The 25,495-nt window shown below is 45.6% G+C and overlaps 1 protein-coding gene across 4 annotated transcripts; it reads right to left on the bottom strand.

Annotated features, from left to right (window-relative positions):
- Positions 1 to 1,780: 1,780 nt before the first annotated feature.
- Positions 1,781 to 25,065, bottom strand: LOC144120953 (uncharacterized). Of its 4 annotated transcripts, none has more exons than XM_077653782.1 (15): positions 24,792 to 25,035; positions 23,663 to 23,765; positions 21,908 to 22,196; positions 19,557 to 19,713; positions 18,587 to 18,764; positions 16,171 to 16,280; positions 15,016 to 15,596; positions 14,762 to 14,874; positions 11,396 to 11,699; positions 8,176 to 8,332; positions 7,721 to 7,889; positions 6,814 to 6,926; positions 6,219 to 6,537; positions 5,180 to 5,507; positions 1,781 to 2,726 (listed from the first exon to the last, which is right to left on the bottom strand). In XM_077653782.1, the coding sequence occupies exons 3-15, from the start codon at positions 22,108 to 22,110 to the stop codon at positions 2,591 to 2,593; spliced, it is 2,868 nt and encodes a 955-aa protein (XP_077509908.1). In that variant the 5' UTR covers positions 22,111 to 22,196; positions 23,663 to 23,765; positions 24,792 to 25,035; the 3' UTR covers positions 1,781 to 2,590. The 4 variants fall into 4 exon arrangements, with proteins under 4 accessions (XP_077509908.1, XP_077509909.1, XP_077509907.1 ...); XM_077653783.1 differs by having other exon boundaries at positions 5,180 to 5,459; XM_077653781.1 differs by lacking the exon at positions 23,663 to 23,765 and having other exon boundaries at positions 5,180 to 5,459; positions 24,792 to 25,065.
- Positions 25,066 to 25,495: the final 430 nt, after the last annotated feature.

The following is a 25,495-nucleotide window of genomic DNA, read 5'->3' as shown; positions in this document are numbered from 1 at the left end:
CGTGCCGAGGCCCGTGCCCCGGCGCGTCCAGGCAAGGCTCGACGCAATTATTTTTACAAGCAGGACTGCGCGTTGGTATGTCGGGTACACGATGGTTGGCAAATTTTTGTGCGGGGAAACTCCCCCTGGAGTCGGCCCTCTATTGAGTATTGCGACCACTTTTTTTGTCCTTTCTGTTTAGAGTACAGGACGAGCTTTTTAAACGGGCATCCGATACGAGTTGTAGCTCACCTTGGCATACGTGCAAAAAATGCCCCCATCATTAACGTACACTAAACACGTATGGAGAGTTGTCCACATTTAATTAAGGAGCCTGTGGAAGGAGAATCGCAGGCCCAAGCCGAATGTGCCTGATGTCCACAAATTTATGGACAAGAGGACTTGCTCAGCCTGCAGGAGGGAGCGGAGCCGCCGACATCCGATCGCGTAGTAGTAGTGGTTTATTAAAATAATAATAAAAAGGAAGGATAAGATTTTTGCCAGCTTTATCCTTTCTTTTTATTATTTTAATAACCCACTATGTCGGCGACTCCGCTCCGTCCTGGCTGAGGAAGTCCTCTTGTGCATAAATTTCTGGTGGCCAAATTCAGATCTGCGCACGCTGGGGCGTAGCGTCTTCTTCGCGAGGCGGGGTGCCGCAGCACGCTACAGGAGTGCGAGCACGGTAATCGTAGTGCGCGTGGGACGAGCAGCGGCGACGAGACCAGGGGGAACGGTCTTCCTTGCCGAGTGCCTCATGTACTGCCGAGACTGGGACATGACGCGCCAGCGCGATGTGCTCCCAGGACAGCACTGTCGGAGGGCAGCTTGTCGATCTCGCGGCTCAGCGCTGCGATGGAGGCGAGAAGGCGGTCTAAGCGTTCCCCGGTGGTTGGTCGGGCCAATGAGGTGGGAGGGAGGAACCCTGAACCGCAGGCAAGGTGTCCATGAGCTGGTCAGCCACTTGAGCCAGTGAGGCGATGTCTGCTGTCGACACATCAAGGATCGCGCGCACGTTCTCAAGAAGGCGCCCTACCATGTGCTAGCCGTCCCAGTTGGTAGAGCGACTTCTCCGGTGAAGCGTACGTGGTCCCAGGTTCGAACCCCGGACCTGTAAAACCAACTGGAGCATCGTATCGTTGTCATGGCAACGGTATCCCGAAGAAAAAACTTGATGACCGAGTGGATTCGAAGCCCTGCCTGGAAAAACAATCTTAGTTTTCCGGTCCCTCACACAATTCGGCCATCGCTGCTGGCCCTGGCACTACATTGTATGCACAGAAATCAATTCATTTTCAGCAATCGAATTCCTACTTAGTCACCAGGGTGTGCTCAAATATTTCAAACCGAAACTAGGTGGGGTTTCCTGCCCCTGGTAAGGTCACAAAAACTGCGATACAACAGTGGTTTGTTCGCTTGCGCTCATTACTGCTCCTAGGGCATGCTGGCGAACGAAACGTCGCAGCCGAACGAAACGAGGATTGTACAGAGTTTTGTGTGCCTCACGTGACCTCAACCTACTTGTGATGTCAACGGCATAAATGAAAGCGAAAATACACTGGAAAAGAAACGCAATAATACATTATTCACGCGGTGTCTGAATTCTGAAGGGTGATTCATGTTTATACCTTATGCGCCATTCAAAAGTGAGAAAAAGGGCTCAGCGAAAATTTCGTGTCAGTACCCCTTTAATACATCGAAGAAGTGGTACGTGTACACAGTGCACACAGGAAATGTAAGCATCTTTCCTCTGGCACTACAACAACAATAAGCAGGGAGAAAAAAATACTCGACAAAGCTCGTTTGTATTTTTATTTTCAAAATTCATTGGCCCAGTTTTATTCCTCAAGTACACGGTACAGTTTGATACATGACTAGGACAACAGGGGAACTTGTAGGAATCGCAGCAGAATAACCGCAGAGACAAAAGAACATTTTTAGGCACTTGAAAGCATATACTAGCCAGCAGTCGGTATTAAAGAAATACATGCAACGTCCCACAAGAAACAATACATCCAAGTAGTTAAAAAGTTTTAATTTCAGGCTGTTTCACAGAGAAGCAGCAAGAGGCGGCTTGTCTGCAATGCCATTTGCGGTATGAAACATAGGTTTGGTGACGGCTGTGGGCATGATGAGATTACAACTTTGATACACCTGTAGCGATACATATGAATGCAACTATTTCTTCGAATTTGTATTTTTTTTACCTTTGTTTCTCTCAGTGTTTAGTACATGGGCAGATCTTGATTTCTCAGGCTGACTTGTAAGCTTTTTCATTGAACAGCAATGTTATAAAAAAAAAAGAAAGACAGAACACACTGCTGTTACCTAGTATGTCCAACCAGTCCACACTGGCAAAATTCAGGCACCGATGCCACTAAGACCACTGAACTAGCCCTTCTTTGTGATTATAGTAGCCGCCTGTTGGTCACACTACGATCATGCGATCGAGCACGCACCAGGCAGTTGATTGTCCAAGCACTTTCTTCGATGTATGGAGATCTGCAAACAGTATTAAACCATCCAACAGTGTTTTAGCCCGTTGTGCTCCGCGATTTGCCTCCAGAGAGTGCCAAAGAAGCTCGACCAGTGCATCATGGACATGTGCACATCATGCCTTTCGTAGCTCAGGATCATAGGGACAGGCGGAGTATAAAATACAATAGTCTGGTCTGGGGTGGCCATTGCGTCTTGGTGGCCTTCCAGGTCTCATGCTTCGCCCTTGTGACCAGGTGCGGCGACTCAGCCTGGGTGCAAAAGGAAGAGAGGGCGGGGACAATTACAGATTCTTGTGTACACTGACGTGAAAGTAGACAGGCTGAAAGTATCTTGTCATTTGCTTGCAAGCTAAAATAAAGAAATACACACTAATGTGCTCTGAACATTAATAATTCATAATCTATAAAAAAAAAACTCACAAGTTCGTTAGCACTCAGTATCGCTAGATGCAGCGCCAGCTGTATGTTGTGACTTAATATTGTTTATTCAATAGTATCATCATCCCGATTGTAGAGTGCGTGTGCTGTCACCATGCTGTCATTGCAACGTCAGTGCATTCGGACCACTCAGCATTGTGCACTGCCATGGCACGTTGCAATAAAGTCATATGTGACATCTTTGGATGCTGAGCAAACAGCTTGGCGCATTGGAGTAACATCATGCATGCGGCTACTACATGCTGACCAATGAGCTTTGAATGGTGTTACGTCGACATCAACGCCCCGCAACCAGGAAACATGTTAACAGTTGTCACTGTAAAACGAGAAGCAAAACAAAGAAATGGTCAAAATAAAGCGAATAGACACATCATAAGAGCGAACACATGTTGATGCATGCATATCAGGCAAACTCAGGAAAACACCAGTAGCCAGGTAGCAGCAAGGATAACAGCCTACACAGCATGTATGCTTCACAAAGCACACCAATTTGCTGAATGCGGGAAGCAGCAGTGAGGGTGGGCAGGTCGACGACAAAAGACAATGAGAGCCTGAGTTTGGTCTTAGCAGTGATGAAAAAAAATTGTAAGGATTATGATACTCCCTAATGCGAAATTTGAGCACAGCTCTGTAGGTGTTTTAATTTTGCGATATATTGAGGTAAAGAATTTTTTAAAGAAATGTGAAAAGTATGTCGAGTTACAAAGCACTCTTTATTTTCCACACACACTCTTTCTCTCCAGGTAACACTCCTCTCCCAGTCTTTGATTGTCATGAAGGAGGCCTTGTGGTTGGAGAAATGTATGGAGATATGTTTAACCTGCTGCACCAATGCCTGGTTCTCGAACATGAGGTCAATTACAAGTGTTTCGCAAGGTTGTCACGATAGTGGGAGGAGTGACGAGGGAGAGGAACAACCCACTTATACTAGAAAGACAACACTGTGAATGGCGTGACCCACGTGGACAATCTATTGTATGCAGCACATTTCAAAGCACCGCCCGCCAGCGGAGCGGAGTGTGGCGCGACTGCGAGGAGGCAGAGCGTGGGTGCGCGTAGGCACTTGCCGCCACAGACAGACCTCCCCTCCCCTGGCCACCCTACCTCCGTTCATGCAGTGGTGACAAACGACGACGTGCATGGCGCGCACCACTCTGGCGCCATATATGAGCGAGTGGCGGTACTATCGTTCGCTCGGTTACATCGACGGCGGTGATGGCGACGCGGCTCAACCCACAAACAGGCACTTAAGAGCTACACCCCAATAATGTGCCGAGGAGATGAAAGACCAAATTCTCCGATGAGGTCACACTGTGATTTATCAGTATGAAAAGCAATTAAACTGCAGTAATAAAACAGATTTCTGTACACATCTGTGCCATTCTCTATGTGAGAACAACAAAATTTTCTGCGATTTTTAAGAGTTTAAGCTTCTAAAAACCTTCCAAAATGGCCTTCTGAAATCATGCTAGCTCTTTATAAACTGAACTGAATTCATGTACTTGTAGCGAATTCCAACATATCAGTTTACGAGATCAGTGTCCTAACAAATTCATACAACTTAGTTTTTCAAAGTAAATGAACTAGCACATAAAATGTACCAATTATAATTCTTTCGGGCATTAAAAGAGTATGGACAGCAAATTTAGGTTGCGTGTTTTCTTCTTTAGAATTATGCATGAGGCATTAGGATACATGAATCGCCATGCAGAATCCTTCTACGCCAGAAAATTACATTAAATTTGCTAACCTTCCGGTGAATAATCAAATTTCTCCCTCTGCTCTGTAAATTAATGATTTTTTTGTTGTTTCAGTTTGAACCGCTGAACGACAACTAGGACGACTAAGTTTAGGTTATGTCATGTGAGGCATAACAAAACTGCGATATAATCGCTACTTGGTTGTTTCAATTCGCCGCGGCTCTAAGGCCAGCCTGCCCCAAGAGCAGGCATTGACAAAGAATAAAGAAGTAGCTATAATACCTCTTTCTTTATAACTCACATGAACTGAACTTCAACGTCGCAGCTCCCGTTCAGCTGTTGACACTGAGACTAAAACATGAGAGAAGAAACCCAATTCGAAATTATTTGCTTGGCGTAGGTAAATTTTGCATGACGATTCATGTTTACCACTATCTTGAGCATCAATAAAAAGATAACACACCCAAAGTTTGGTGCCTGTACTCCTTTGAATGTTTTGCTACTCACGAGACCAAACAAAACTGACACTTGCTGTTTTTCGGATGACAGGGAAAAACTTCTCACCCAGTCGTGTGGGGCTGGTAGTATCCCGTAAAGACGACGTCCAGTTCCACCGTCATTTCGTCCACCAGGAGAAGGACATCATCGGTTGCCCCCATGGAGCCATACACACCGATGCCAGCAACTCTCTTCGAGCAGTCCGTGCCATCTGCTGACTGCGCAGCCCAGGAGCGCAGCATCGAAGACAGCAGCTTCCATGGAGCACCCGCAGCTCCGCTGTAGCTGTACTTCGTCCCCTCAACCGAGCCAAGGGGCATGAAGGTGACTCTCGAAGGGTCCACGTCTTGCAAGAGAAGCAGCGCGAGAGGAGGCGAGATGTGATGTTGTCCATCTAGAGTGACCGCCACCACTGTCATCGTAATCTTCACCAATCATTATCGCTGGTGGCTCGAATAACACTGTGGCCCGCAGCGTGAAATGTGAGGCACAAGTGACCCTTCGCAACATGCTTGCTTTTGCTCCTCACCTGTTGTGCCCCCCCTCCCATTTAGTTGTTGATGGAACGACTGAACTAAGAGACGCTATCGGCATGCACCGTGCTTCAGGTGCATTATCTGCGAGTTTGTCTAAGATTTCGCCTGAATGAAATGTACTCTGCAGAGAACAGATTCAGTCGGAGCGTTGTGTGAGCGAATGTAACTAATTGTTTTTTTAGAGTGAAATTTCATTTCATTTCATTTTATTACCTTAAGCAAGGAAAATGTGCAAAAAAAAAGGCACGTAGAGAAGAGCACAAGGATGGGTGCATGCGCTCTTCTCGTCAGTGTCTTTCAGCGCATTTCCCTTGTTAGTCTACGTACGACTGACTCGCCCAACAACGTGCACTCTTAAATCTTACTACTTTAAAGACCCGATGAGGGCTATTACGAAAGGGGCAAGAGGAACATCAGGGTGATCAAGTGTTAACACAACTGAGGTGATTTGTGATTTTTGCCAAGTGTGGATGAGCACACAATGGCATCAACGTGACAGGTTTGGGTTTTTTTTTTATGTACTGCCGCCTAATGCATACCTCCCATCTTGGACGGAAATGCAGCCTTACCTTTAAGACTGATCTTGTCACCAACCGAGTGCAGGATGTTGTCCTGGTCATTGCCATCCCCCTTTGGCAAAAACTTAGCCAGGTCGACGATGCAAGAGACTTCTTCCCAATCTTGCGGACTGAGGCTCACCTCGAAGCGATGTGACAGGGCATCCATGTCGTCAACAGTTTCTACTAAGCTGCCGCAGTCATCGACACTATCGGCTTTGCTCAGAGAAGCCTGCTCAAGGCTCAAGTCCACCAAGGCGAACACAAATCCTCGGACCACGGCGTAGCCAAACACTCGAAGCGTGTCACTCTGGCCGAAGGCTTTTCTCACCTGCATCAATTGAGTCAGATACAACAACAACTTAACAGGTGTGCCTGAAGAAAGGAATGCATATTATTAGGATGTCACGCAGCCAATACCAATGAGCGAAGTTAGTCTAGTACAGATGTTAGACGCTGAAAAGATCTCACTGCTGTGTCACTGATGGGCTTATAGTTTGAAATTTATGAAAAATGGCAGCCGACAAGTAGACATCATCCGAAGCTAGTCATGAAAGACAATGGGAAGGACACAGAGTCTGGAACCCAGTCAGTGCCATATGTATACCTTTTCACTCCTGCAGTAATCGCTGTCTGTTGTGGTACGGCCAAAAAGACAGAGCTTCGCCAGGCAGAAGGGGTATATGTGGCTGGTGGACACGTCTTGTGGAGCCACATTTGCTGGAAGCAATAGGGTTTCACAGTTAAGAGAGTGCGTAGAAAGACACATGCAGGGCCACTTAGTGAGAGCCGTGTACTATCGCAGTGGAAAGATACGTGAACAATGCGGCGCCTGCACGCTCCGTTGTTAGAGGTTCTTTTCTTCGCACTTTTACTTTTGTGACAGCAAAAAGACGCTAGAGTCCTCCATGATACATTCAAAGACAACTCTAACTTCTTTTTCGTACCACCCAGGTAAGGGCGCGATGAAAAGAAATTCGAAAAGCGGAGCATGTAGGTGCCACATCGTCCACGTTTCTTTCCATCGTGATAGCTCTTGGCCCGGCCGTTCTTCAGCGAGCGAGGCTCAATTTAGGATGTGCTTTGACGTCCGTCCCAGTAATGCAAAAACGGCAAAGCAGCCGTGGAGACATTTAGCATAGCACATACTGCACACAGGCAGTACACACGCGCTGATTGGTTCCGACGCGGCAGGCTTATGCGCAGCTGGCCGACACCTGGAGCCATCTAGCGCCCTCAGGGTGATCTGTGCATGCACTGTGGCAGCGCACGGTAGCAGTCGTTGGAAGTGGTGGCAGTACGCAGTTTGCTAGAAATTTCTATTGATGCTTTACTCCCTTAATGCACTACTCTCGGCATGAAACAAGAAGAGATGGCACACAGATTGCCTAATGTTGCAAGAAATGCTCTCAGCAACGTTTTTTCGATTCCAGCAGCTGCTGCAGCTGGCATCGCAAGTGTAAATCTGCATTCAGCAGCCGAACACTGCAATCATTGGTATAAGCTGCACTCACGGTCTTTCTCAAGCAGAGCTGTCCTCAGCTGCCGGAACCGTTGCAGCAGCCGTGCCGCGTCCTTGGGTCTCGGGGACCAGCCTGTGGCGAATGGGTGCACCTCCTCCCATTGCTTCACTCGGCTAGCCAAGTGCGGCTCTCCAAGTCCCATGTTGGTAGCGCCCAGAACCTGGCCGCACAAAGTGAATGACGCACGTGACACGTTTGCATGTTATAGCAAAAGAAAAGTGGTTCGTCTCCGGTGGGTTAACCGATAAATTAGTGACAGGCCAGAGAAGTATTGAGCTGGAGAAGTGTCGATGGCTGGTGCCCATACATTCCTGAAACAATCCTGTAAGTATACAACCCATGACTGCATGTTCGGTGAGGCCAATGACTCGCAACGATGTGAAGCACAATGATCCCACCAAGACACGGTTGTCTGAAGGAACATAAATAAAACAAGCTGCTTTTACCTTGGGATCTGAGGAAAAGTGGTGCGGCATGTCGATGATAATGACGGTATAGCCGTATCTCGATGCCAGCACCAGAAAGTTTGCAACTTCCCAAACCATGACGTTTGGATTTTTGTTGATTATCACAGAGGTATCAATCTTCATAAAGCCCTCGACCCTGAAACAAACAAAAAAATAAACAGCATATGCCATGTGGGGTTTCACGTTTAGAAGCTGCACGTGGACAATGATGGCCGCCGTAGTGGAGGGCTTTGAATAAATTTTGACCACCTGAGGTTTTTAACGTAGATTGGTGTTGTTGCACACAGGCGTTTTTGCATCTCTTCTCCAGCACAATACGGGCGTTGCGACCGAGATTCGATCTCCCGACCTAGGCCTCAGCGCTAAACTAAAACTGCAAACAAAACCGTTGGGCAGAAGGCTTGCACCCCCTCATTTCCTCATTTTGCAATCCCTGTATGAGAGGCAAAGGGCAAAAGAATTTTTTAAAATGCGAGGGAATGCCTATCCCAGCATGGCTATCACAGGCTTAAACCAATAAATATACACGAACAGGTGCTAAAAAATAATACACCTAAACTGGAATTTGAAATAAAACACTGATAAGGAAAAAAGGCCCCTCCCCCACACACACCTAAAACTTCCACAGAGTTTTTTTTTTTTTTTGCGGGTCTGTTCTGCTTCGCAATGCGCTGGCTAAACTGGAAGCTGCAGCTGTCGCAAGCAAATCAGGGGCCTGATTCTCAATGCCGTACGCAGGTTACATAGACCGGTGATAGGCTGGCACCTTTGCTAATATACTCCAAATCACGACAGTTGTAGCCATGGGCGCAAGCCAGTCACGAACCACCCGTACATACGACACATTTTCATTTTCAGCGCGGCTGTGGAGATGGCCTCAAGGCCAAAAAAAGTGAAACAAAATGTAGGCCCCGTTCAAAGGCCTATGCTGGTCTGTATACGGTCCTCCAAAATGAGTCAATGAGTGGTCGGCTTATCTTCCCTGGCTTCCCTGGTTTTGCGTCGCAGAATACAGCTAGGATATTCGGTCAGAAGCTGGCGGGCAGGGCGTCGGCCGTCATCAAATTGTCAACGCAACCACAGGCCTGATAGGTGGACTTCACCACGCGATTTTGTGTCCCTTGGTAGAGTGGCTTCTCCGCATTGCAGCGATGTCGTTAGGAGAACGGCACGCCTGCAAATTGGACTTCACCGCAACACGTATACGTCTCCTGATAAGATGGCTTCACTGCACCGTGCCACTGTAGTTTGGTGAACGGGCACGTCAGACTCGATCGCAACTGCCTTAAGAACGACAGTTACCGCGGGAGCGATAATTTAAAGATAAGTACAGTGAAACGAGAGAAGGCGGGAAAGAAGTGGTAGCAGAGGAGGTGTGAAGCAACCAATCATTGATAGTGAGACACCGGGGAGCGCTGGCCTTCCCGCCAGGTTCACGTTGTAAAAATAGGCTGGACGCAACGGCACGCCACTATGCTGAAACAAGCGTTTTGTGTCTGATCGTTCATCGGGAATACTGCACGTGCCCCACAGGACTTGGCGCAGTACTAAAAGGCAGGAGTCAAATGCTGACGTTGCTGGCAAGAAAAGCACGTACTTTTGGCTCTTTACGTCCAGCATTGATGAGCAACTAGCATGGTTCACTGTTCTACTCAATTAAGGTTCCTACGATGCGAATGTTCACCACTCGGTTACAAACCGAGACAGAGCTACACACACAACATATGGAACAAAAACGGGTGAGAAAATGAGGCGTTCGTTACAATATGTACATGAAAGAAATCAACAGAAAACGCGTTGGTGATGCTACAGTTCGATAGGGCTGATGCAAATCGCTAGGTATGCGGATTTCTTCAATGTCTTTCAGAAACATTACACATAAAATAGGGACCCATTTGAATACTGCCTGCCAACCTTATCTACGTTGTACAGCGACAAGCCTTATAAATTTTCTTTATGGAGGCTACTATATAGAGACTCTGAAATTACAATCAGACTGAAGCGCCCCAAAATGCACCACTGAAAATCATGTGCTGCCTATCAGTAGCACCAGAAAATAGTAACCAGACACCACTCGCAGACACTAGCAAATTTAAACTGCAAATGCGTTATACGTAGACAAGTTTTGTCCTGCCACAGAAAAGGCAACACGCCAGAAGTGCGAACAGGTACCACAGCCTCCACATGTACGAGGGCAACTCCAATATTAACGAGTACTTGCAGGAAATTCAGTTGGGCGCGTTCCTTGAATGATGCCTCAATTAAGCCACAAGAATATGCTGGATTTTCGATGAGATAGCGATCAGAGATCCTTTGAGGAGGATTGCCTCTTTCGTCCAGAATTTCTTACGAACTGCGACCACTTGGTACTTCACGGCGCTGTGTAAGAATGGTGTGGAGTGCTGTTATTGACTGTATAAACTTCTGGTTTAAGAAGAAACTTTCCTAACCGCACAAGCTTCCTGCACAGAGTGCATGCAGGCGTTTCCCATTGGCTTTGCATTACTGCTCCATCGATATTTGCGACTACACAAGCAGCCTGTTTCTTGGAAGGCTTCCACAGCGACTTTCTCGTGACACCTCTCCTTTTCTCCTGCATATATTGCTCGGAATTGGAGACTACAGAAAAGATAAATCTCGGCTACATTATGGGATTGCTTGGTGCACTGCTCCCGCACAACATGGCGAGGATATTTCTTAATCACAGAGTACCACAGCTATAGACCTTTTCACTGTTTGCAGCTTGATTGAGCTCGTTCATGTTGGACTGTGCTGCACATGCGCAGTAGATGCCTGTATGAAATATGCCAATCAGAACGCTCCTTGCACAGCCCAGTGGAAATATGGCTGCACCCAAAAAGGCAAATATGAAAAGGTCTATAGTGACCTGCGAAATAGCGGAGCATAGACACATACATGCTTGCCATAACTCAACACGATTTAAATTCATTTTTATTTCTTTCCAATGCTTACAGCTCTTTTCCGGAAGTGATAAAAGTCACTGCCTCCACTGCTTTGAGACAACTTCGAACTGGTACACCTCTTCAATTGGAAGCAGTCATGGAGTGCCGAGAAAACTACAGCCCCATATATAGCTGGTATCCACTATCCCTGCTCACTCTCACACCTTTCGTATCCACCTTCCCAAACTTTCCCATTGGGTAAGTTGCGAACATAGTTGGTGCACGAGGGGACTCACTTGCTGAGGCAGAGATCGTGCGACTCCCGAATACTGGCGGCGTTCCTCCCAGGAGCCATGGGCGAGCTGAACAGCTTGTCAGACCAATAGGCGCGGCTCTCGGGGTACAGGTGCTCCAGTTCAGCTGCAACGGTGTCCTTGCCCAAGCTGGCAGGTCCGCGCACCAGGAACAGCAGGCGCCCGTGGGTGCGAAGAAAGCGCTGCGTCTTCTCGTCCTTGAGGCAAGGTGCATCCATGCGTTCCAGCAGCTGTGTGTTGTCCATTGGAAACGTGCCGCCACGGTATCCCATTGCTGCTCGTGGGGCTGGGCGTGATGATGAATGTGTGACTAGTTGGTTTGCGGAAGGCCAGGCAGAGAGAATGCGAAGGCTCAAAGTAGTCACCGCACACGTCAATCAACAATCCCACATATCTGTGGTTCGCATAGCTGCAAAGTTGGCGTGGATCATCAGGCTCATTGGTGCAGCACCTCAACACAAACCGAAGTGGCGTAGCAACAAGACTAAGGACGCGGGGAAAAAAACCACAGCAGTGCTGCGACTCTTTCTCTGTGTCCTTGGCCTTCTTGCTACGCCACTTCAGTTTGTGTCGATAGTAAGTGTGCCCAAATGCCCAGTGACTGGTGGATGACATTTTAAAAGCGAAGGGGGGGGGGGGGGGGGGGTTGTTTCAGTTCACTGCACCATATACACACTCCCAAAGATAACTAAAAAAAATAGCTCGCATCATCAAGACGAAGTGGAAATCAAGGCTTGTTTATCAGAGAAGCAGTACTTCAACCAGCGAAGCTGCGACTAGACAGTTAGCCAAGTGCAGAACCAGTGGGTAGAAATGATATGGTGCACATTGGACTTTGAAAGGACGAGGCCACAGACGAAGACACAGCTATGACTGCCACTATGACTAGGCCCATTCTGCCATGTGCCACAGGCATAAAATTTTTTCAGAATTCCTCCAGACGTCTGCCCTACTTCGCCACTGATATTTTTATTTTACGTAGTGTTTCGATTTTCTTCTTTTCTCCTGTAGGGGGCAGAGGGTCTACGCCAAACACTGGCTACTCCCCTACAGCGGGTCCATGCCATTTGAAGCGGAAGATGAGCAGCAACTGTCACAAGCATCAGGTAAATCGTTCCCAGAATGCAACACATTGTTAAGCAACACTTTGAGAGATAAGACACCAGTCTATTTCTTTTGATGCTTGATGTTCATTACTTGGTGGCCTGTAATGAGTAGTGCATCTCTTTGGTGTAACGCTACGAGTAGAAAGGGCGCTCCTGGTTGTCCCGATGATTGCACTTTCAGAAGCTCTATTCTTTTCTAGAATGGTACGCCCTAAACACGAACTATTCTATAAGTCTAAGATAGTAAGCTGTCATTTAGAGCACTTCCTCATAGGAGCATAGTATATGCTGCCCAAGCATCAGGGTGAATTTCCATCATTACAATTACGGAATACCTATTGTTGGTAGCGGAAGCACATTTCTAGCTGAAAATATACTGAGTTGATACAGATGGCGTGGAAAGAGTCTTAACCATGAAAAAGGGGGTCATGTAGTCAGCAATCAGAGGAAATTAAAATCTTGGTTAAAACCTTGGTAACTTCTAGAACTGAACATGTTTGGTGGCGAAATTACGCTTCCCTATTCCCTATTCCTGTCCCTATTAAAGAGTCCATGTGCATTAGACGACCGCTCACTTGCTTACAGGGCAATTCGTATGTTACGGTGTAGCTTACAAATCCTTCATTTCTTCATTTTAAACAAATCAAGCAGATCCTCAGCTAGGTCCTCCCTTCATGGTGGCGTGATTTAAGTGAGAACATAAGTCAAAGAAGGACGCTGTGAAGTTTCCGCGTGATCAATACGACCGAAATAATAACAAAAAATGTACTGCAAGTATCGAGCGCAGTTGCCTCGAGAGAGCGATGTCCAGTGCTCTGGTTTAATTGTCACTGTGACCCATAATTATGTTCTCAATGAAAGTCCAGCCATATGCCGGCTGCAGAGCTCGTGCACCTTCGACGTTGCGCCCTCAGGCAGTCACGAAGAGCTTGCAGAACCCGACCAGTGCTCACATGCCAAGCATCACGCTGGCGTCTAGGTGGTTCGACTTGTTTTAGGCTAAACGCTCAGAAATATAAGGTGCTCGGCGAGTTGCAACAGCAGGTGAAACTGCAGGATGACGTTCAACATTTATAAGAGAAGTGTATTAAAATATGCATGCATTAGAGAGCTGCAATATATCAGCATTCTCCGCATTGTCCCATGTTTTTTCTAAATGCTATACTCTTTTATAATGATTGAGAGCCACTAAGCCGTCTCTAACTTATTGCTCCTCACCTTCTACTTCTTTCAGAGCCACCAGGACAACACTGTAACCTAAAGCGTCTACACCGCACTTCAGGAGTGCTAACGTTGGCTTTATAAACCATAAGCATTTAAAAATTCTAACTTTCATGTGTAGAGAAGCGAATGCCGAGTGTTATGCATGCTCGTTGCATTCAAAGCTGCACTTTTGCATCCATCGCGAACACTTTCCCAAGTCTCCCGCAGGTACACCACATTGCTAAAACGCACAGGTACCTGCAAAAGTTTTCAGAACATGAAAATCAGGAAATAGCATAAGTGCTTGACAGCGTGAGTATCCTGCAACAAACTGAAACGTGTGCTCTGCACTTTTTTGTGCAACCTTCAGTGCCAGGTCACGCCCCTAGGCAGCGAGGAGAGTCAACCTTATTTTTGTGGCTTCCGTGCTCCAAGAACTTCTGTGGGCAACTGTACACTGCCAAAAGGTACCGTATTTACTCAAATCTAGGCCGGCCCTGATTCTAAGCCGACCCCCTAAAGTCCGAAGCCAACAAGTATCAGCATCTGATGAAACTAGCTTCGTCCACAGCTCCATGAAATGCCGTGCGCAGTGTCTGAACAAAGCGTCCAGTTATCGGCCGTATAGACCGCACATAATAGCGAGGCCACACTAAAACTGTGACAAATGTACAGGGCGCACCACAATAAGTGGGAGCACTTCAGCGTGCGCTTTTGCGGCTCGTGTAGCTTTAACCTCGGGCGCATTGCACAGCTAGTGCACTGTTACAGTACGTGCGTCCTTTCAAATATAGTATATAGTCATGCGCCATCAATCAGAGGCACCAGCAGCTGAAGCTGCGCGAGCCACAGAACCGTGCACTCAAGTCTTCACGCTATGTGTGGTCTGCCCTCTACTTATGATATGATATGTGCTACTCGTAGCAGCAAGGCGGACTTGCCTCTTCTGCGATGCCACCTCATGGCACTGATAACACAATTATGCGTTCCAAAGCATTGCGATGGATCGTGAACTTCAGACCACGCATGCGCAACTCACTCTTCGTGTAACGTGTGGCAGCGGCACCGCGCTGCGGTCCTCTCCAGAAAGGGCGCCTTCCACAAGCCACGCCCTCGTGACCAGTCGACCATGTTCCGCAGCGGGCACTCGTCCTTCAGAAGAAAGCGTGCAATTTAGTCTACGACCGTGACAAATGAAAAAAAAAAAGAATGGTAGCTGGATGGACATAAAGATGTTAGAAAACACTTTCCTGCAAATGCAATAACAGAATAATTGCATGGGAGAAAATGCACCTTGTGGTGTGAGACTGGTAGTAGCCAGTGAAGACCACATCCATCTTGACTGTCTTTTCATCCAGGATGAAGACAGGGCAGCCATTTTCTGAGCCCGCACCGTACACAGCGACACCACCGACATCCATCCTCGACTGCGCATCAGGTGATTTCGTCCAGGACAGCAAGCCATTGCATAGGGATGAAAAGCAGCTGCGCACAGCTTGACTGTATGTGATGGGTTCAGAGCTGGTGGAGCCCAGGATGATGAAGCTCACTCTCGAAGGTGGCGGAAGCTCGCGGTATGCGGAGGTCTCTTCCAACTCCTCCTCATTTACATCTGGAGCAGCCAGCGCGTCCAGGTCCAAGGTGCATTGCATTTCGTCGAATTCCATAACTGCTGAGAGCCTCGAGCACGCGGCGTTTGGCAAGTGCTCATCTTTGGAGCTATTTTTGGCTGAGTTCCAGTCTGCTGCTCGCTCGCCGTCACCCGTGAGTGCTAGCTGGACATCTGTGAGGTCCACCATGGCTGTGACCAGATCGCCTAGGACGGCATAGCCGAAGATGCTGATCGTGTCCTTTGAGCCGTAAGCTTTTTTAACCTGCATGAGCAAATTCAACAATAAAATGTGCACCGCTACACAATGTATGTAAAAAAAATTGTAAATTGTGGGGTTTAACTCTTACAAAAATTTCTTTAGATATTGTATAGATTATCAATAGGCTTTTGTCTATGAAGTCCATAGACTTTTATAGACAAATCCTACAATGGTCTATAGGCAACAAAAATCTTGTAGACAGTCTATAGACAATCTATAAATTTATGGTCATACACTTTTAGTACTTTTTTCTGTAGACAGTTTACAGACTATAAACAGACAAAAGGAAATACCTATAGGAAGGCAACAGAATGTATAAGAAGCCTATAGACAGTCTACAGGTAACTTTTATAAGGGAACGTCAAGAAGCGGCACATGGGCTATGAGGGAGGTTCTAACAGAAGGGCTCCGGATTAATTTCGGTCGCCTCGTAGAACGGCATTACAAAAATGGAATTTGAATATTAAAAATTAAATATGAATCCCAGTGCAGTTTTGCGACGCCAGTTGTTCGAAAAGGCGATGAAGCGTAGAGGGCCTCTTTCGAGGTAACATCCTACATAGCACTCTTTCCTTACCTGTTCGCTGTGCCAGTAGTTTCTATTTCCTTCGTCCCAGCAAAACCAGCAAACCCGCGCCAGACAGAAAGGGAAAACCTGTGTGTTCTGAACAGGCTTAAGGTCCACATCTGCAGAGAAAATAAAGAAACAGAAGTCGTTTTTTTTTTTTCAGGAGCACTCTCCACGAATGTGCATACGATGGGCCTTATGACACAAACTTCAAAACATATTATACAATCTTGACCAGCAAGAGAGTGAACACTGAAGAACGTGGTGTGAGACACTGACCCGAACGCCTTCTCCTACCCCGGTGGCTCAGTAAGGTGTACACCCCAGCCCTATAATCGTAACTGGGATTAATTAAGGAAGTGAACAGCGAGGTAAGCCCACGTACACAATCATCATTACCATCATCATCACTACTTACGTCTAGTGTCTAGTTCACTGTAGTCTAGTGCAATTCATAGGCCCCGCCCAATGATCTGTTAGCTCTGGCCTGCACTAGGCGTGACCACACTACCTTGCAAATTTCCTCCCCTAATCTGCTCAGCCGGCTGTTTCCCCCTTCCTTTCTCTCTCTCTTTCATCCCTTCCGTTGGAATCTACCATGTTACTCTAGTGACCATATGTTATTGATTCCACCCACTAATATGACCCGCCCAACACCCGCCCACAGAATAGCTGGTCCCATCTTCCACTTTCTGGACACACACACACTGCCTTCAAAGTTCAAAGCACATCCCACGCTTTTCATGTCCCCTGCATTCCGTGAGCTTATGAGGCCTGTATAGTACATGCAGGGTACACCAGCGTGCTACCTGGAATGCAAGCAGCACGCTGCGAAACAGACATCTGAAAGCAGCTGCTGGGCTCTAAATTTACAGGGTGATTTTTTCTACCATTTACACTCTTATTTTAAAAACAGTAAGAGATAGTACACCGGTGCGGTCTGTGCAGGCAGATAGTAAAGCAATGCGGACATTATGTACCTCATATTGATCAATGTTTAGAAGATTAATTATTTAAAATTAACTAAGACACTATTTGTTTTACAGGCAAGGTTATATTGTGAAATTGAAGGCCGTCAATATCAGAGTTGAGCTCTGTTTATAAATTTTCTTAACCGTAATGCATAGTTCGATATACTGAACGTCAAAAATATGGATTTGAAAGCTCGTTGAGTTGGCCTTCAAATGTGTATTTTTGATGTTCGATATTTCAGACCACGTTGCCAATTAAGAAAACATTAAAAACAGGACACACCTTCGATGCTGGCGATCTTCAATTTTGCGACATAACCTAGCCCCTAAAATTAAAAATAAAAATTATTAGTTTTTAGTTAATTAATTGACGAATTATTTACCCATATCAGGTACATAATGTCTGCCTTGCTGTAGAATTCACCTGCACATACTGCCCCGACATATCTCAGACAGTCTTAAAAATAAAAATTTGCAAGCATTAAAAAAAAAATCGCCTTGTATACAGTATATGGCTTTGTACACTGACAATGAAAAAAAAATGCGAACAATGCAGCCTCCACGCTCCACTGTTCGAATTTCTGTTCACTGCGCTTTTACCTGAGTGGTAAAAAAACACACTAGAGACATTCCAGAATGTATCATGGACAATTCCAGCGTCTTTTTGCTACCAGAGAAGTAAAAGCATGACGAAAAAAAATGAGAACAGCGGAGCGGCCAGGCTCCACTCTGTGTGTGTTTCTTTCCATAGCCAATGTACAATTATGTCGCGCATTGACACGCATGCATAACTTAACTGTTGAGAACTTAGGCCGAAGACTTGCATGCTGACCACAGTGTCGTAACACACAGCCTAGTAAGCGGAAGAAGAAGTTTTGTTGAAGACGCACAGCCCTTTCATAATGATGAGCCTGTCCGCATGTCTGTCTGCGAGCGTGTACCTTCACAACCGCGGTGTAGGCAAGAAGGAGCAACGGTGAAGAGCAAGTCTGGCAGCAGAGAAATGAACGAACGGGGAAGGCAAGTGATCCACACAGTTAGCATCACCCTCAGTAGGCTACTGGGCAATCAAAGTATCACCTCACAATTGTCACCTTAGCATCGCCTTCAGTATTAACCCTGCCAGTCATTCATCATTGCTCTGCGAAACGGTGCGCCAGCACAACGACCCCAGCTATGTCCACGTCCGAGTAGGAACGGCATTGCGCAGAGGCGTAGAGCACGTAATACATACCTGTGTGCAGCTGCTCGGCGAAATCATAATCACAACTTAAGGGAGATATATACAAACTTAGTGCCGGTCTTTTTTCGCGTCCTTTTCCGCCTCTTCCCAAGGAGTGTACGAGAATACCCTAGGACAATCCCAACCCATTCTTTTCCAATGTGTCCACCCCTATCTTCCAGACCACATCACAGACACATGGGCTGGAATAGATGGTTTAGCCACTGCTCACGGTTGTTGCTGCCATTGGCGAGGTCGGCAGCGAGCTCCTTGTAACGGCGAAGGAGCAACGCGGCATCTCGCGGCCTCGGAGACCAGCCCGTGGCGAACGGGTACACGTGCTCCCACTGCTTCATTCTGTTTGACATGTAACGCTGGTCAAGTCCCTTGCTGTTGGTAATAGCGAGAACCTGCATACGCGTAAGCACGCATGAAAAAAAAAAGAAATTCATGTTTATTTCTGCTTTGCCCGATCTGCGCTTGAAGGCATCAACAAACTGCAACGCTGTGACTCGTGGCTCACAAACTTGTGTCTGTCGATTAGAAATTTCCGGTCTTCTGCTGGAGAATGGCAGCTAGGCGAAGCAGTAAATATCGAAGCCTTTATTCAAGAGAATTGAAAGATGCTTGCCCGGAAGTTTTGTTCCATGAAAACAAAAACAAGGTTCGAATTGTTTAACGTTGGTCAAGCACATCCTTAGAATTGCTGCGACTGCCATAATTCTCAAAAGACAACTTAGGGCCCAAGACAGCAGATAGATCAAGCTTTAAACTGTCTGCAAGAAAAAATTTAAGACAAAGAGGCACCACAGCTACTGCAGCGTGAGTGGCCCTGTCTTAAATGTCCTCCCATCTCTTATCCTCCATGCTACACAACCAGCAGTCGTATGCATCTGCCAAGAACGGACTCATTTTTGCTGATCTGAAACCGCCACTATCATCACAGCCCACATGAGCAATACATCACACTCAAGAGAAAATACGGTTATAGTTGGTCAGGCCTGCGGTCCCTGCACAGCAAGATGGCGGTACCGCTGTGAAAGTGCAGAACATATATAAGCGAGGCAATTAAAGCAGAGAACAAAAAAATAGCTCCATTTCAAACACCTGATGACACATGCAACATCCCCATCGAAAAGCAACACAATATAGTTTCACCTTTCTGCAGGCATTGAATGGGTTAACCGGAGAAAGCTCCTTACTTGCGGATCCAAGATGAGATTTCTGTTGATGTCGAGAATGATTACGGTGTATCCATAAGTGGCAGCTATTTGCAGAAATGGAGACACCTCCCACACCATCATATTGGTGTTTCTGTTGATAACGACTGGAACATTCTTCTTCATGTATTCAGCAATCCTGCAACCAAGATAGTCAGGGCTGAGATCAGCAGCCCAACTCACAATCTTTTGCCTGAAACTGAAACAGGAGGGCTTGCAAAGCACTCGAACACCACAAGATCATCAGAATCTCAGGCTGCCCATAGCAAAATGCCCATGCTTAGATGGCTACAAGAACTGCAGTAAGATGCACAATGGCTACACAGATTTTTTTCCCCGATACTAGGACACACTCCTAAAAGTAAGTAGTAAGACACATCTTGACCGGCACCCCATGTATTTTGCAGGGCCACCGTGTCATCGTTCAATTAGGCCACTGTGTCGTCCAGGCCTTGCCGCAGCGACTTCAATATGGCCGCCCCGGAAAAGAGCACAGACCACGCTCCTGGATGAAGCCGTCTGAGCCCCATCACCAAAAACAAATTTGTTCTCCATAGGGACACCTCTTCCCGACCTCAACTTTCTGCTCAGTCATGTCAAGAGACGATGCCATGCTATCTTGTCACAGCTTGATAAAAGTATGTAACAGTGCAGAAACAGAGGTGTCGCATCAATTCAGTCAGGCCCGAAAATTTCTGTTCACAGTCTCTGGGCTAGGTTTGTTTTCATAAACTTTCCGCAGCATCAGAAAGGGGGACTGCAGACGAGTCATTCAGGGGCCACGCATGACGTGTGGTGGTAAGTCCTTCACTCAAAGATGGCATGCTATCCTTCCTTCTACTTTATTTCCAATATTTCAAACTTCACTGAAGCACTAGAATTCCCCTAGATTCTCACTAGAATTCCCCTAGACCCTCTAATCAGCAATGCTTCTTCATCTGTTTATTAGTGTGCTTACATTTCCATACTTCCGAACACTCCTCTAGTGGGACAGTTCTACATCTGTGTCTCCTGCTCCAGCTTCCTGTGGCTTCGACAAACATCGCTTCAGGACTCCTGTAAAAAGGCCTCGGTGTACTCCTCACGCCTCTTTCTTATCTTCCCTGCAACCATCCTCAGCATTAGTCTGCAGTCTATAGCCTTGTGAAAAACAAACCAACGAACGACTAGCTTCCTGAGAGAAGTGAGGCTAGCTATTTCAAGAAGACACTATAAAAAAAAATAGGCGATTAAAAACATGCACCATGGTGTGCTATAGCCTTCTATGTAGCAGTTGATCATTGTGGCACACCAGGCGAGACACAGGAGCCGCCAGCATGCTACAATGCTGGGAGAAAAAGAAACATTGAGAAGAAAAAAAAACGGACAAAAGTTTACGCTTTGCTCTACACCCAGTGACACCTGTTACGCTGTGCTACCTACGTAACATCTCGCCCCTCCCGCTTTCTACACTGATGGATGGATGGACGGATGGATGAAAGATAGGAACATCTCTTTTGAAATGGGGTGGTAGCAGTTGCCATCATGCTCGGCTTCTTTTTATTTAACTGTGTTATAAATTGGTCTCAAAATTCACCATTTCCTTTAAATACGTTTTCAGTCTGCACTTCTAACCTTATGTCACCTCTCTGCTTTTGAGCCATCAATTTTCGAATCGCTTTTTGCTTTCCATTCCAGATTTGTTTACATGCCCATTGTTATCTTTAAATCCTAGGGCCTCATGAAAAGTGGCTGGACCTGCATCAACATCCATACAGAGACCATCACATTCGAGCATGTGGTGTTTACTTGCTTCTACAAATTTACTGCACACAGCATATGTGTCATTTTCATTAAATTTCTTTTTGTAGCTGCACGTTCTAAGACACTCTAATATAGCTTCAAAGAGTAGGCCTGTCATTGACTCTTCAGTTATTACAGAATGATTCCATCGTGATCTACCTTTTCCAGTATTGATACAGTTCTATACTATGCTTCTTTTCCATTGAATTAATCCAGTTTTTACCTTCTGCACCGCCAATGCAGTGAACTGTTGTGCCTCTTACGTCATCCTGTGGCGCCTCATCCTCTATCACCATAGCGCGTTGTAGCTGATGCTCGCCCTCCATGCTATGCACCTATTATTTCTCTCCATGCGATATAGCTTTTGCAACCCCATGGCCCCTACTCCTCTACCCCCCCCCCCCCCTCCCACCTTATGCGCTGTGGAGTTCTACGCCAATGTCAGGGATCCGGAGGTCCCTCCCATTAACAGCTGCCGCTGTAAAGGCAAGCAACTCTGATGGGGACAATACTAAAGAGCTTTGCAACAGAAAACAACACTATGTTCATACTTTTGCCTGCACAACGCATGAGACTCAGCTAATGTTTCCTTGGTCCTGGCCGGAGCTGCAGGCGAGAGGAACATCTTGTCGGACCAGTACAGGCGGCTGTCCGGGTACAGCTCATGCAGCCTCGAGGCCACCGTTCCTTTTCCCGAGCCGGGCGGGCCGCGCGACAGGAGGAACACGCGTCCGTGGCTACGAAGAAACTCCATCGTCTCCTCATCCACAAGGCAGGGAAAGTCTACAACATCCAGGACGTCAATGTCGTCTGTGAACTGCGTCTTGCCTCCGTTGCCATCTGCACAATCGCGGCGGTTGCAGGACTCTTAACAATGCAGGCAGGGTTACTTAACCATATCAGAGGGAAAAATGTGCTTTTAATCCCAGGCATCTGGACACCTTGCAGAATAAGGTTCCTCGTGAGTTTTAATCACGTGGTCCCTGCAGGAGGGACTGGGGGCTAGGAGCAATAAAGAGTGCAGAGTAGCATGTAGCACACTATCACTATCTTAATTGGCAGGAATAAGATCAAGAACTCTGGGAGTTTTCAGTATTATTCTGATGGCAACTGTTCGAAAATCTTGTATGATACATACTGGTGAATTATTATTTTATGTTTTGCAGTACAGGGTTTATTCATTTACTTTTCAGGCATTCTTTTTTCTTTTCATCCGTCGCCGAGAATCGGCCCTTCAAATATATCTGCCATTTAAAAATAAGGCTTTAAGACTATTTAATATGTGCTCACTAATGCGTAGCTGTCTAATGTAATATATTTTTTCTTGGTGCATCTACTTTAGCCACATAACTATCAGCCCAAATATATTGTATTTTCTTGCACTTGGATAATAAAGAATTATTTTGACTGACTGATTTATTCTAGCACACTATGGATCTGTATATTACAGGAAAGACACAATATTGCATAACTATACCAATTTTAAGATCGAAACGAAAGGGAAAAACAATATTTGCAGTTAGAGAATAGAGCAAATATAGCACTTGTAAAATCAAGAAGAAAAGTGATAAATATCAACAAATATTAGTAATTAAGTATCAAAACGTCAGGAATATAAAGTATGAAGAAAAACATGACACACAGATATTTTCAGGATAGAATTATGACAAACCAGATAAAATACAAAATACAGAGAACAAAAGGTACAAGACTCCATTCAGAATTAACAGTTCAAATAAAAGAGAAACAGCAGTGAACATTATAGACATTAAGTAATATAACTGCTTGTGCAACTGTAAGCAAATTCAAAGTGCAAAATTTAACACAATATAATGAACAGCACTGTAAACTTAAAGCAGTTAGTCCCATTACTTTTACGGCACAAAATCAACTTATCAATAGCCTTGAGAATTGATGCAAGTTATTCCCTTTCCAAAAGTCTTATAAGATTGCTTAATGATGGAATGTTGGTGACTGAAGGATCATGTAAGTTCTAATCTTATGTTACCAGAAGAAACTAAGAATATTTAAAACATTTTGTGTAGTGAGAACTTGGACAGTGCACTGGTGTTTATGGCATGTTGGTCAAATGCTTGTAAATGAAAGTGTGCACTTCGAAGTATATCAGTGTTTACTTGATTGTGAATAAGTTGAAACACATTTTAACCATGCTAGTTTAGCTTGGTGTTGTACAGTTAACATTCTGGCATCGTTCAGCAGAGTTGCAGGTGATTGTCTATATTTGTTAAAGATAAATGTTACTACCTTACTTTCTATCACTTCTACCTTTTTTGTAAGTTGTTTACCATAAGGAAACCAAATAATATTAGCATATACTAGTACTGATCTTGCATGAATCTCTTGTAAGCCAGTAATTTTGTTGCAGATGATGCAATTGCTGGTGTCTTCCTAGAATAAAAACAGTAATTTCAGTGCCTTTGAGGTAACAATAGTAATAAAGGAGCCTCCCATTGGATATCATGAGATAATGTTAGGCCAATATAGCTATGCTCATAAACTCTGGTTAGGGGTGTATTGAGGATGGAATATGTGTGGCCATTTTTTTTCTTGTTATAGCCAGGAAAGAACCTTTTTTTTTTTTTAAATATTAAGAACCATCTGTAACTCCTCACACCACCTGAAAACAGACTGTTGTGAGGACAACAGACATATTTTGTGATCATCAGATTATTTCTGAGGATGCAATTATCAGTGTGTGTGTGTGTGTGTGTGTGTGTGTGTGTGTGTGTGTGTGTGTGTGTGTGTGTGTGTGTGTGTGTGTGTGTGACATTTTGTATGTAAGTTGTTAGTAAGTACCAGAAATAAAATAGCACCTGACACTGCACTGGGTCACCGCATATGCGACAGGCTGCATGTAGAGGCCACGTGGTGACTTCGAAAAAATTGGAATCGGTCAATATATCAGGTCGCTAATACCTATTGGAAGTTAAAGTTTTTTTTTAATGTTTTCGGTGTGATAAGCTATTACGTGTGTTTTTGTTTTGGTTATCTATGCTCAGGAGTGATATAACAAGGGTACAGTGATAAAGTAGCCCCGTCCCCTTTCTCACTTCAAAAATCCCATGAAAAAAGACCAACCAGAAATTCCAGAAACATATTAGAAAACTGGAATCCAATAGAAACAAAATCTACTCCGATTTGCTCCCGCCGCACTTTTAAAATTTCCGGTTCATGTTTCTGGACTAAGTCATTTCCTTTCCTCAAAACCAATTTTTAATTTCCGCGCCACCTGCCCCTTGCCGAGAGAACACACAGCGCGATGATATTACGCTCGCTGTCAAACTGGAAGTTGTTCTAAGCATTTGATCCTCTACGGTAGGCTTCAAGCTTCAGTCTATGTGCGACCAGCCAGCGCAAAGCGGATAGACACGCCCACAACACAAGCTTGAAAGCTGAAATATAAATGAGTCATACCAGAGGCCGGTCGCCGGTCGGTGAAAAATTCTTCGCTGGAAGCCATCTTCAGATGTGGCGCTTTTTTTCGACTCAATGTTGGCGGAGTGTTACAAATACGCACGCATGAGTACTCATTTAACAAATGACATATTTTGCAAGTGCCAGGTATTCGAGATCTACGAGAACGAACCTACTCAACGCCACCAACCCCGTCGAGAAAACGAAACTACTAGTACGAGCACTCAGACGCGACGACGCGACATTCCAGAATAGACGTGTGATGCGCATGCGTGTTTTCCATCCTTTCTTGCGTCACGCTGGGTATCTTTTTTTTTTTTTTTGTTGCTGCTGCTTTAATTTGTTGAAATGAAATAATAATCAACTTTGAGTAAGAAAAGTTTGTAAAGCATTTATATTATGGCAGTAAGATATTATATATAACAAAATCAGTGAAAATCGTCAATTTTGTGGCTGCACTAGTGGCGCCATTGGATGCCGCATTCCCGCTTCCCGAAGTGGGCGCAAGTGAAGCCACCAGAAGTTCGGTGCAGGAAGTTGGGTTCTGCTGTGTATTTCAATGCATAAAGTCGCGTCTTTCGCCGTTCCGTTCTCAGTTTTTCGCGTTGTTTTCGTGTAACGTCTACTGTAATATCAAAAGAATAAGCAAGCTCAATGCGAGAATTTTGAGCATTGTTTGGGAAACCCTGTAATTTCAGGTCTCA

This window comes from Amblyomma americanum, chromosome 2 (genome assembly GCF_052857255.1).
Source record: "Amblyomma americanum isolate KBUSLIRL-KWMA chromosome 2, ASM5285725v1, whole genome shotgun sequence".
NCBI lineage: Eukaryota > Metazoa > Arthropoda > Arachnida > Ixodida > Ixodidae > Amblyomma > Amblyomma americanum.
Note: the sequence above shows the minus strand (reverse complement) of the source record. Positions and strands in the feature narration are given on the sequence as shown.

Excerpts from the sequence above, each read along its gene's own strand:
- LOC144120953 (XM_077653780.1), bottom strand. The coding sequence starts at position 24,837 with ATGGCTTCCAGCGAAGAATTTTTCACCGACCGGCGACCGGCCTCTG. Across the intron at positions 14,875-15,015 it reads TACCAGTCTCACACCACAAG|GACGAGTGCCCGCTGCGGAA; the intron begins GTGCATTTTCTC and ends TTTCTTCTGAAG. Across the intron at positions 6,538-6,813 it reads ATTACTGCAGGAGTGAAAAG|GTGAGAAAAGCCTTCGGCCA; the intron begins GTATACATATGG and ends CAATTGATGCAG.